Consider the following 11,370-nt stretch of genomic DNA (forward strand, 5'->3'; position numbering starts at 1 on the left):
TGCTGGGCTGAGCAGGGCCCGTGGCTTCAGAGTGATGGGGACAGGAGGCCGTGCCAGGCACCGCCCTAGGGGTCCTGATGCTCAGTGCTCACACCAGCTGCTCTCAGTTACCCAGGGGGTACCTGGGAAACTGCCATTGCAAGGGACCTGGCGGGAGAGAGTGCGGGACCTGAACTGAGGGGTGAAGGCCAGTGCCTGCTGAACCCTCCCAAGGCCACTCCCAGGCTGCGCCGGCTGAGTGGTTGAGCAGAGACGGAGTGCTGAGTGGGTCTTGAAGCTTGGAGGACTCGCCCCACCCTGAGCCTTTGCTGTCCTCCTAGTTGTTGCGGTAATGAAGGCTGTGTGCCGGGCAAGTGCTGGGTGTCACAGAGGCCTTGGCTGTGGAAGGCAGAGGGGAGTTTCTCTTCATTCCATTTTTAAAAATTATGGTGAAATATATAAAACACAAATTTTGCCATTTTAACCATTTTTAATATATGATTCAGTGGTTAATGAAATTCACCCCCCCCTCCATCCCACACAGAAACTGTTTCTGTGAGACTCGAACCATGTTTCTGCCCCAGACCCTGCCACCACTCTGCGTCTGTCTCTGCCAGCCTGCCACACTGGGTTCCTTATGGCAGGGGAGCCATGCAGCACTTGTCCTTTTGTGCCTGCTCATTTCGTCGGCATGTGGTTTTCAGTGCGCTGGCTGACCATCTCCACTGCGGGCGGACGCGTGGCTGTTTCCTCCTTTGAGCCGTGTGGAGAATGCTGCTTAAGCGTTCACATGTGAGCATCTGTTTGAGGCCCTGCTCTCAAGTCTTTGGGGTACACAGTGGTTCCCCCATATTATCAAGGGAAATGCTCCAAGACCCGCAGGTCATAAAGCTTTACCCCTGCGTTCTGTGGTTTTGGTTTCCTCTTTAGGTGTGAGCCCATTCCGAGTTAGTGTCTGTGTGGAGTGAGGTGAGGACCCAGCTTTATTCTGTGTGTGCAGATCCGGTTTTCCCAATACCATTTGGTAAACCAGCCATTCTTTCCCCACTGAATGGTCTTGACACCCTTGTTGAAAATCCCATCAGCCATAGATAGATTCTATTTCTGATTTCTTACTTAATTCCATTCTGTGGTCTAACGTCACTGTTTTGATTACTGTAGCTTTGTAGTAAGGTTTTTTGTATTTTTTATTTTGAGACAGGATATCACTCTTGTCTCCTAGGCTGGAGTGCAGTGGCATGAGCTGGGTTCACTGCAACCTCTGCCTGCCGGGCTCAAGTGATCCTCCCACCTCAGCCTCCCAACTAGTTAGGACTATAGGTGTGCATCACCACATCCAGCTAATTTTTTTTAAGACATGGAGTCTCTCTGTGTTGCTCAGTCTGGTCTTGAACTCCTGGGCTCAAGTGACCTTCTCTCCTCAGCTTCCCAGAGTGCTGAGATTACAGGCATGAGCCACTGTCCCTGGCCAAAAAAAGGTTTTAAAAGTAAAATAAGTTAAAAAGAGAAAACAGGATATAGGATGAAGATATGAAGAAAAATTATTCCGGCACAGCTGTATAATATTTGTGTTTTAAGCTAAGTTTTTTTTTTTAAATAGTTTAATGTATTTTAATAGCAAACTTACAGACACAGCACAGAAGACAGGCAACATTAAAACATGTACTTGCATGTAGGACAACTCAGTTAGAAAAGTATAGTGAATGGATGGAATCTACTGTATGATAAAAATGCTACAAACACCATTTAGTTGCCGTCAATAAGAAATTTACTTGTTTTAAAAAAATCCAAATGCTGGCATTGTCCAAAAAAATTTAACAGGTTTATTTATAATTATTATAAAGTTGAACCGCTGAAATTTGTTCACTGAAACATTTAACCTGCATTAATGCTTTGTGTCTCCGCATTTATATTAAAAATTCACACACAAATGCAAATGGAAAAACTGCCAATACCTGATTTCTGTCCCCTATTTTTCCACTCGCAATCATATACTTAGGTACCTTTTGACCCCATGGAAAAAAAATTATCTAACATTCAGAACTACCAGTAACAGGAAGAAGAGATTTTTTTTTTTTTTTTGAGAATGAAGTGTTTCCCATCATAGTGGATTCTTAAGCACGCTCTCCACGTATGCAGCGTGCTAGCTGGATGTCTTTTGGCGTAATTGTTACACATTTGGCGTGGATAGCACAAAGGTTGGTGTCTTCAAAAAGGCCAACCAGATAGGCCTCACTTGCCTCCTGCAAAGCAACGATAGCCGCGCTCTGGAAGCGCAGATCTGTTTTAAAGCCCTGAGCAATTTCTCGCACCAGACGCTGGAAGGGAAGTTTGCGAATCAGGAGTTCAGTGGGCTTCTGATAACGTCTAATCTCACGGAGTGCCACAGTACCAGGCCTGTAATGATGAGGCTTCTTCACCCCTCCAGTAGAGGGCGCACTCTTGCGAGCGGCTTTTGTAGCCCGTTGCTTCCTGGGTGCTTTACCACCGGTAGATTTTCGGGCAGTCTGCTTTGTATGAGCCATGATATAGAGACCTCCTTACTTACCCCCCTTCTCCTTCGGCTGGAGCTCGGCGAGCAAGAGGCGGCGCTGGCATTGGAGAGCAACGGCCAAGCTAAGTTTTATTACAGAACAATGTTAAAAACAATTGTAAAGTTTGTAATGTGCAAAAGTTACAGGAAGCTGAGGCTCAGCTATTACTAAAGAAAGATTTTGTAACGTAAATGCAGTGGAGCCTCAGTGCGCGGTATTGATGAAGTTCACAACAATGTTCAGTCAGGCCTGGGCCTTCACCCTCACTTGCTATGCACCCAGGCAGCGTCCAGGCCTGCCAGACCGCTCATGGGACTTGCCCTACGCCGTGTGATGTTTCCCGTCCTTATGGTGCATGTTCACCGCACCTTCCCCACGTTGAGATGTGCAGGTGCCTGCCGTGGTGCTCCAGCTGCCTGTGCACCTCGGTGCCACGGCGTGCTGTGCGGGCCTGCAGCCAGACACCGCAGGCCCTGCCCCCTCAGTGTGTGTGCCTTGCTCTAGCGTTGCCCCACGACGAGACCCCGAGCCACGGTTCCTTGGGATGCATCCACGCCATTAGGCAGCCATGACGATTTTAGTGTATTGTGCTTTTGTTTTCATCATCTCTGAGAATTTACTTATTTCCCTTCCTTCACCTGTTGGTCGTTTGATTTGTGAACGCTTCAGTTTGCCGTGTTGCCACCTTCTGTCTGCTGTGGTCGGAGGAGGCACCTGCTGTAGGTCCGTGTCTCTATGCTTGTTGAGGGCCGCCCCCCGGCCTGTGTCCCATGGAGGCAGCTGGTGCAGAGGAGAACCGGCTCCTGTGGTTGTGAGGGGAGCACTCTGCACAGGTCTCCCGGCCGTGGGTTTATAGCACTGTGCAGGCTGCCTCTTTCTGTGTGGATCCTCTGCTTAGCTGTTCTGTTTGTTTTGACATGTTTGCTAGCCTTTAAATGTGGTCAGCAGGTATTACGCAGTCTTGGTTCAGGCTGGGAAGTGGTTTGTGCAGCTGTTGAAGGATGAAAGAGCCATGCAGGGTCAGGTTCACCGGGCCAGGCGTCACCTCTGGGAGAGGGTGGCTGCAGAGTGTCCCTGGATGGCAGGGTCAGCACCGTGGCTGCTTCTGAGCTGTGTGTCACAGCCCTGAGTGTTGGACCCAGTTCCTGTGCCCTCTGTGGGCAGTGGCGTCCCGCCTCGAGGTACAGGTGAGAGGCAAGGGGCTTGGGGTCGCAACGTACAGGGCAGTGTGTGGGTGCCTGGCAGGTTGCGAGCAGACTTACTGGCCACAGCCCTGTCTGTGTTGGTTCAGGCTGGGAAGTGGGTTTTGTGGGGCAGTGGCTGTCCCCTTGGAAGAGCCACGTTTTAATGCATTTTCAGTTCGTTTACTGTTTTGACGGTACCACTCAGGTTCTTCCACGTGTGAGATGCACCTTTATGGTACCCAGTCCGCAGCACTGAATGCTTCGTTTGGTGAGGGCTCATCGCTCGTCAAGCACTCGGCTCTCTTCATGGGAATCTCTGTCCGTAGTCTGGGAGCAGGGAGTGCTCTTGGGCAGGACAGGCCAGGCCCGGCTCCCTGCTCTGTGCTGCGTTTCCTGTGCACGCCTGGAGTGAGCACAGCTGGCCCGGCCGACTCAAAGTCCCCTCTGAGTAGCGAGGCTGGCCGCCCTGCTCACTGCCTCGACCCACCGCCGCGGGGGCGTCCTGAGGAGGGGCCTGTGCCTGCCCCCTGCTAGTGCAGAGACCACCATGGCTTCCAGGAATGCAGCAGAGGGGACTCAGTGGGCCGCAGGGTGGTCTTCGAGTGCCGAGTGTGACAGATCGCAGCGGAGAGTGTTCTTTATGGCCTCCAGGGCTTGGCTGCGGTGAGAGCCAATTTTCCCCCTTTATGTTCTCTGCAGCATATTAATGGCCCCAACTGGTAGAACTATTTTGAGTTGTAGACAGCTTGATTTATCCCAGCTCTGTTCTTAAATGGTTGCTAATTTCTCACTGCAAGAAAATTCACAGTTCCTCAGTGAGTCAGCTTAATGACACGGCCAGGGCAGTGCAGCTAACGGCAGACCCCTCTTGGTGCTTGCCTTGGTACAGTGATGGGCCGCACTCCAGCGCTGTGAGGTGAGCCAGAGCAGACACATCTCGTGGGACCCGAGATCCGGTGCCCTGCGGAGTTTGGAGGCTCAAGGTCCCGCGTGCCTCCGGAGCACCGTCTTCCTGGGCTGCTGGTGGCAGCAAAAGCACAAGCCCCGGACACCTTGAGGCCCTGGCGCTCAGCCTTGTCCTGACAGTGTGTGCATGGGCATGGCTGCCTGGTAGGTGGGCCCACCCCACTTCATTAGGCTATTTTTCCATATTTATTTTTTTGTCTCTAGAAACAAAATGGAGATGGTGAGAAGGCTAAACACTCTTGTCTTCACTCTGCCGGGCTTCTGGCGTCTGTCGCTGTCAGCCCAGCAGTGTTGGTGATGCTTTGCCCCGAGTCTGCGGGAGCTTCATGGCGACAGACACTTTCCTAACAGGGCACCAAACAGAAGCTTTTCTTCCAGAACAGCCTTTGCCCAGGGCACAAGAGAGGCGGCCAGGCCTGCAGCACCCAGGGCGGCCTCCCCACGGGCATGTGGGAGGAGAGTGGCTTTGGTGCTATCCTGGGGACCACGGCCGTAAGCTGGCAGTGTTGGCCGTGCTCAGTTGCGTTTCTTTGTTCAGGTTGTGCCTCCTGCTGCCTGCCTGAGTCACCTAGAGATGCTCCCCTTCCTGGCTCCGATGCCCTTGGTGGGTCCCACACCTGCTCAGGACCCCGGAGTCCAGGGGTGGGTCTGGCCAGGCATCCACCGGGGCTCTGAGCCAAAGCTTTTCCCAGAAATACTTCTCTCAGGCCTGGTTTGCAGGCGTGCCCCAGGGCTGGCCTGGATTGTTCTCCTTCAAGCACTCCCTGCTCTGTTTCTTTGAAGTTTATAAAAGCTTGTTTCCCCCAAAACCAAAAGCACTTTTTTTTCCTTGAGACAGAGTCTTGCTCTTGCCAGGCGCCAGGCTGGAGTGTAGTGGTGTGATCTCAGCTCACTGCAACCTCCGCCTCCCTGGTTCAGGCAATTTTCCTACCTCAGCCTCCCGAGTAGCTGGAACTACAGGCATGTGCCACCATGCCCAGCTAATTTTTGTATTTTAGTAGAGACAGGGTTTCACCATGTTGGCCAGGATGGTGTCGATCTCTTGACCTCATGATCCACCCTCCTCGGCCTCCCAAAGTGTTGAGATTACAGGCGTGAGCCACCGCGCTTGGCCCAAAGCACTTTTAATCAGGTAGTTTCTGTGGAGGTAGAACTTGCTGGAAGGAAGGCCAGTTCCTGGGTTTCTTTACTCATGTAGCAGGGACTCGGGAACTCTGATTTGCACCCGGCCTCTGACTCAGAGCCCACGAGGGTTCCCGCACGAGGCCACTGGCTGCCCCGGAGCTGACAGCATCCTGCATAATGGCTAGATGGCTTGTCACCCCAGGCCACAGAGGAACAACTGTTTCTAAGGTTTGGCCAGACTTCACGTTCTCCATTCTTTCCATCCCCGTGATGTGGAATGCACACGATGCCATGTAATTACTTCAGTCCCTTCTTAAAGGAGAAAGAATCTGGACCCGCACTCCAAGACACTCGCAGTTTGAGGGTTCGCTCAGGAATGTTCTTTGTCTGCAGACCCAGCAGCTGCACAGATTGCTCCTGTGTTTTTGCACTATTAATTAGCTTCAAGTGCAATTTTGGCAGGCAAGCCAAGTGTCTCAACAGGCTATTTGCAATGAGTTCTCTTTTAAGGCCTTCAGTGTAGTGAGAAATTTTCAAATCAAAAAGTACAGCAGGAGCCAGCCTTTATTTTGTCTGTGTATACAATAAAATACTCCACTTCTGTAGGCAGATCAGCTGGTCTCGGTCACAAATCAATTACCTGTGCATATTATTACTGTGCTTATTAGGCGAAAACCCAAACTGTAGAGATTTCTGCTATTCTCAGTGCTTCTTTATACACTAGAAAAAGGTATGAATTTGTCTTTAAAAAAAAAAGTTATTTTATTTTCTTTTTTATATTTTGGGGAGATGTCATAGACAATTTTTTTTTTTTTTTTTTTGAGATGGAGTCTCGCTGTTGCCCATGCTGGTGTGCAGTGGCGCGATCTGGCGCACTGCAACCTCCACCTCCCAGGTTTAAGCGATTCTCCTGCCTCAGCCTCCCAAGTAGCTGGGACTATAGGTGCCTGCCACCATACCTAGCTAATTTTTTGTATTTTAGTAGAGATGGGGTTTCACTGTGTTGCCTAGGCTGGTCACAAACTCCTGAGCTCAGGCAGTCTGCCCGCCTCAGCCTCCCAAAGTGCTGGGATTACAGGCGTGAGCCACCGGGCTCGGCCGACAATATTTTTAAGTTGAGAATAATTGTACGTACTCACGGGTTACGTAGTGAGTGATCACATCACACCAGGGTCACTAGCACAGCCAGCATCTTGGGCATGTGCCACTCAGCCTTGCAGGGAAGGTGGTGGCCAGCAGTGCCGGGCTGCTGGGGTGTGTGTGGAGGTGGCCCTGGGGGACAGGCGCCGTGTGGGGAAGGTAGTGACAGCAGTGCGGGGCTGGTGCGGTCTGTCAGAGGTGGCCCTAGGTGGACAGGCTTCATGTCGCACTGTGGTCCTGGTCTCCGTGTGGCTCCTGATCCCTGAGTTGTTGCTCGTCTCTGCTGGGCCTTGCTGTGGGTATAACCTTCATGGCGGCTTGCTAGGACTGTGTATAAAAGAAGAGTATGATGTATGTTTAATAATTATTGGCACTGATGCATGCCAAATGGTGCTCTGTGTCTGTTGGCTTCAGTACAGTATTTTATTTTCCGTATCATTTTTGCCTTTGAACATCTGGGTTGGAGTTAGCAGATTAACACGGCTTATTCAGCTGCCCTTAGTGTCATCCTGCTGAAGACACTCCAGAGTGAGAGTCAGAGCAGGTTCTGGCCCAGCCTCCCTTGGATGTCCCAGGGCCCTGCCACCACTTTTAAGGTCTGTGGGACTTCTGGCAGTGATGTGGGATGTGGCCTGGGTCATGCCCCGCAGCATCTCTCTATATGCAGTGAGTGTATTCTCAGGACTGGGGCAGGCCGCCCTGACTGTGAAACAGAGTTAGAGGTAAAATGTGCCACGTTCCTAGAACAGTGTCAGGTGACATTGCATGGCCAGTAACTCAGCTTTCATTCAGGAAAGTGACGAGATGGTAAAAACAGAAAACAAACTTGTGTGTGTACTTTAATCCCAAATGTGAGTTACTTGCAAGAGTGTATGGCCATAGCAACGGGGAGAGAGCCAGAGGGGGGGTGTGCTTGTGTCGCTCATGGTACCAGCCTAATTAATAGTGGTCCGGATTATGGACAGATTTTGTTTTCTTCCTTCTCTCTTGTTTCCTGGTTTCCTGCATGCACAGTTATTAACAGAAAAGACAAATAGTGGTGTCTCCTGATAGCAGTCCACGCCATGGTCGTGGAGAGGGCCGGGCTGACACGGGGTCTGGTGGGAGGCATTGGAGCTGTGGGTCCTGGCAAGGGCTTGGGCCATCTCCCCAAATGTCAGCTCACAGGAGCCCTCTGGCCCTGAAGGACATTTAAATTCTAAACACGCTGAAGTCACATTTTAGTATGGTTGATGAGGGACATAGGCACTGAGAGCAGAGCCTGAGCGGACCCATATCCCGGGCTTCCGGGAGGCCGCCTCCCGGGATGTGGGCGCTGGGACAGCGTGAGCGCGCAGCCCGGCCCTCCCTTCCAGGGGCCACGCCTGCCGCTTCCAGCAGTGCCTCAGGATCACGCTGACAGCAGGGGCAGGTGGGACGGGAGCGGGTCAGCAGAGCCGGCAAGGGATGGGCTGAGCTTTCTTCCCTCTCACGGCACAGCTTGGGTGTGGGCCATGTGAGATCATGGGCCAGGCGGTGGAAAAGACCTCCCGTGTGAGGTCATCTGCCCGTCCTCTTGGAGCCACTGACCCCACCGTATACTTTCCAGAGCCCCATCCAGCAATCTCAGTCATGACTCAACAGATGAGTTTCCGCCAGCTCCCGAGGGTGCAGAAGGCCTGCTGTCTGCGACTGCGGCTCCAGTCAGGCACTTCTCCATCTGTCTCACGACAAAGATCTCAGCAGGAAGGCTGCACTGGGAAAGGGACATGTGGCTCATTTCACCTCTGCCATGTGCCCGTGAGTGACCTCAGCCCCTCACTCCCTGTGGCGTCTGCAGAGGGGCTGGGTACCCGGCCGGGGAAAGGCTCCTTCTGTAGCGCAGCAGCTACCCTGGCTGGGCCCTTTCTGGTTTTCACAGCTTGTTTGCATTTGTGATCTCATGTGAGCCGCACCGTTCTGTGGAGGGAGCTGGATCTGACCGGCTGGGCCTCTGTGCTGGCCGCCTCCATACTGTTTCTCATGGGTCAGACAAAGGCCAGACTGTGGGCAGGGCATTGCTTGTGACCCTGAATCCTGAGCTGCATGTGTCCCAATGCCGGCCACCCCAGCCCGCAGGACACTGAGCCTCCTGCCATGTCACTGGGTGGAGCGTGGGGAGGCGGCTCCCCCAGGGCTCAGGTGCACTGTTCCTAGAGACATCCAGAGGAACCGTAGGGGTCCCCTCAAGATCACCACCCCCCCAGACCCTGGGTGGTCACTCCCGTCCAACTCATGGGGACACAGTGCACTGAGGGTTCCTTCTCCTGACCTAAGCAGTGATCCAGAACTTTCCCTAAAAGAGGACAGGGACATTTATTGCAAGTGGTGGGTCACTCATGTTTCCTTTCCAGTGTATTCTTGTTCCATGGTCAAGTGGGCGTATGAGGTTTCTAGACCTAGGCTGAGTGCGTAGAGCAATGCTTCACAGTGTGGTTTGCCTTCCTAGATTCCTCACAGAACACAGCCGGCCAGGCCACGGCACAGCACCAGCTAAGTCCTCAGCCTGTCGCCCTCGCTGCAGCCAGTGGACGTAGCTCTGTGCTGGCATTCCTGGGGCAGTCCAGCTTTCCCCATCCACACCTGCCTGGCCCTGGGTGACTCCAGCTTCTGCACCTGCTGGGCCGGGGTCCGTCTCCCACACCCCCACAGTGCTGGCCACCCTCCACCGTGTGGAGAGTTTTGTTCTGTCATGTGCATTGTGCATGAAACATCCCACACCTAGAGACAAGAGAAGGGGTTTGTGTTTCTTTTTAATCCTGCTTTCCCACTTCAGTCTGCAGCTAGGGACCCGCATGCAGATAGGTCGTGAGCACAGTGGCCAGGCAAGAGCTGAAGTTCAGATCTGCGCTGCCTGCCTGGGTCCCCGGCTGCCCTGCTATGGGCTGGAATTCCACACCCACATGCAACACTCCCACATGGTCAGCCAAACAGAGCAGTCTGCAGCCTGGGGGCAGCAGGCCAGGGTGTGGCCGCAGCACCAGGAGGGAGGTGGGGGCAGGCAGCTGGCAGGAGGTGGGGCGTGCACCTCATCTCACCAGGCCTGTGCTGGCAGGAGCAGAGCTGTGCCCTGACCTGGTGCTGGGCTGTGGGCTCTCTCTCACTGGCTCACAGATGACCTCACCCAGGTGATCACCCAAAGGTTCTTGGGGAGGAGACGGGGATATGTCTGTGCCGGGGTTTGAGGAGAAGCGGCCTCTGCTGTGACCTTGTGCTTCTCCCCAGATCCTGAGGAGGATGAAGGGGCTGGCCCTGGAGGCTGAGAGCGAGCTGGAGAGACAGGATGAAGCCCTGGATGGCGTCGCAGCAGCTGTGGACAGGGCAACCTTAACCATCGACAAGCACAACAGGCGGATGAAGAGGCTGACCTAGGGGCAGATGTCCCCCTGAGATGACGGGCTGGGAGGTGGTGCCAGGGCTGCAGAGGCCTGTGGCCTTCCCCTGGATGGAGCTGCTGCCGTGGGGCCGCCTCTGCACCAGGGGCCTCCCCAGGTGTGCGCCATGCCTGTCCCCCCGCGCTTCTCCCTGTTGGCGGGCAGGACCCGGTTGCACGGTTCTGCAGATGGTGCAGGAGAGTGGACATGGCAGGGCCCCAGGGACACCGGGCATAGGCCTGGAAGAGGCCAGCGCACCGCCCTTTTCACCTTAGCTCCCTTCCGTGGACAGACTGGCCTTCCTAGCTGTACTATGACTTTGTGAGTGAAGTTAGAGCCAGCTCACCTGAGGGCATCCTGTAACACCCAACTGTTCTTTTATCATCTCGGTTTTAGCCAGAAGTGAAAATAGCATGACTGCACCTTTCGGCCCCATTTCCATCCAGAAATAAAGCGAAATGCTGGCTTTGGAGTGGTTTTTGAAGGTGGGCGTTGGTGTTTCCATCTGGTGCCTTGTGTCTGGTCAGCGGCCGTTCCCTCGGGGGTCCAGGGGGAGGTGGGCATGGCCTCTGGAGAGACTGCACGTCACATTGCGGGCAGTGCCCTTTTGCCATGCTGCTTCCAGATGCCCCATGCAGGGCTCCAAGGAAGGGTGCAGGCACTTGGGAGGCGAGGCCCAAGACTGCACCACGGCCCCAGCCAGCAGGGCGTCCACGCTGGTGTACCCAGTGCCCAGTGGTGCTGCTGCCTTTCCGGGGCTGCTCAGTGAGCCTCGCATGTGGGGGCCTCGAAGCTCTGTAGCCGGAAGCCCCACATCGAGGTGTGCTCCCTCCAAGGGCTCTGGGGCGGACACTCCAGCTCCTGGTGGCTCAGGCGCCTTAGTCACATGACCACACACTCCAGTCTCTGCTCCATCCTCTCGTGGCCGCTCCCCATCTGTGCATCTCAGATGCCCCTCCCCTTTCTCTTAGAGGGTGCCTGCCACAGGCCCAGGGCCCACGCTAGTCCAGGATGGCCTGGTCTTGATGTCACTCACTGAGGGTGTCTGCC

The 11,370-nt window shown here is 54.0% G+C and overlaps 2 protein-coding genes across 6 annotated transcripts in view; one reads left to right on the top strand and one right to left on the bottom strand.

Annotated features, from left to right (window-relative positions):
• Window positions 1-10,804, top strand: part of SNAP47 (synaptosome associated protein 47) — a 42,759-nt gene extending 31,955 nt beyond the window's left edge. For 2 of the 5 annotated variants that reach the window (XM_037739799.1, XM_037739798.1), the window contains one exon: window positions 10,172-10,748. In XM_037739799.1, coding sequence (XP_037595727.1) covers window positions 10,172-10,318 — 147 coding nt within the window. In that variant the 3' untranslated portion in view covers window positions 10,319-10,748. Of the gene's footprint in view, window positions 1-8,283; window positions 8,340-10,171 lie in introns of all 5 variants that reach the window. The other 3 variants (XM_037739796.1, XM_037739794.1, XM_037739797.1) reach the window with 3 other exon arrangements.
• On the bottom strand, window positions 1,877-3,321 carry LOC108306906 (histone H3.3A-like). The gene has a single exon (XM_017532065.2). The coding sequence runs from the start codon at window positions 2,502-2,504 to the stop codon at window positions 2,094-2,096; it is 411 nt and encodes a 136-aa protein (XP_017387554.1). The 5' UTR covers window positions 2,505-3,321; the 3' UTR covers window positions 1,877-2,093.
• Window positions 10,805-11,370: the final 566 nt, after the last annotated feature.

The sequence above is a fragment of the Cebus imitator genome, unplaced genomic scaffold (genome assembly GCF_001604975.1).
Source record: "Cebus imitator isolate Cc_AM_T3 unplaced genomic scaffold, Cebus_imitator-1.0 Scaffold75, whole genome shotgun sequence".
In the NCBI taxonomy this organism is placed as follows: Eukaryota; Metazoa; Chordata; class Mammalia; order Primates; family Cebidae; genus Cebus; species Cebus imitator.

Bases quoted from the DNA above. Each gene is read 5' to 3' on its own strand.
- LOC108306906 (XM_017532065.2), bottom strand. From the start codon at position 2,504: ATGGCTCATACAAAGCAGACTGCCCGAAAATCTACCGGTGGTAAAGCA.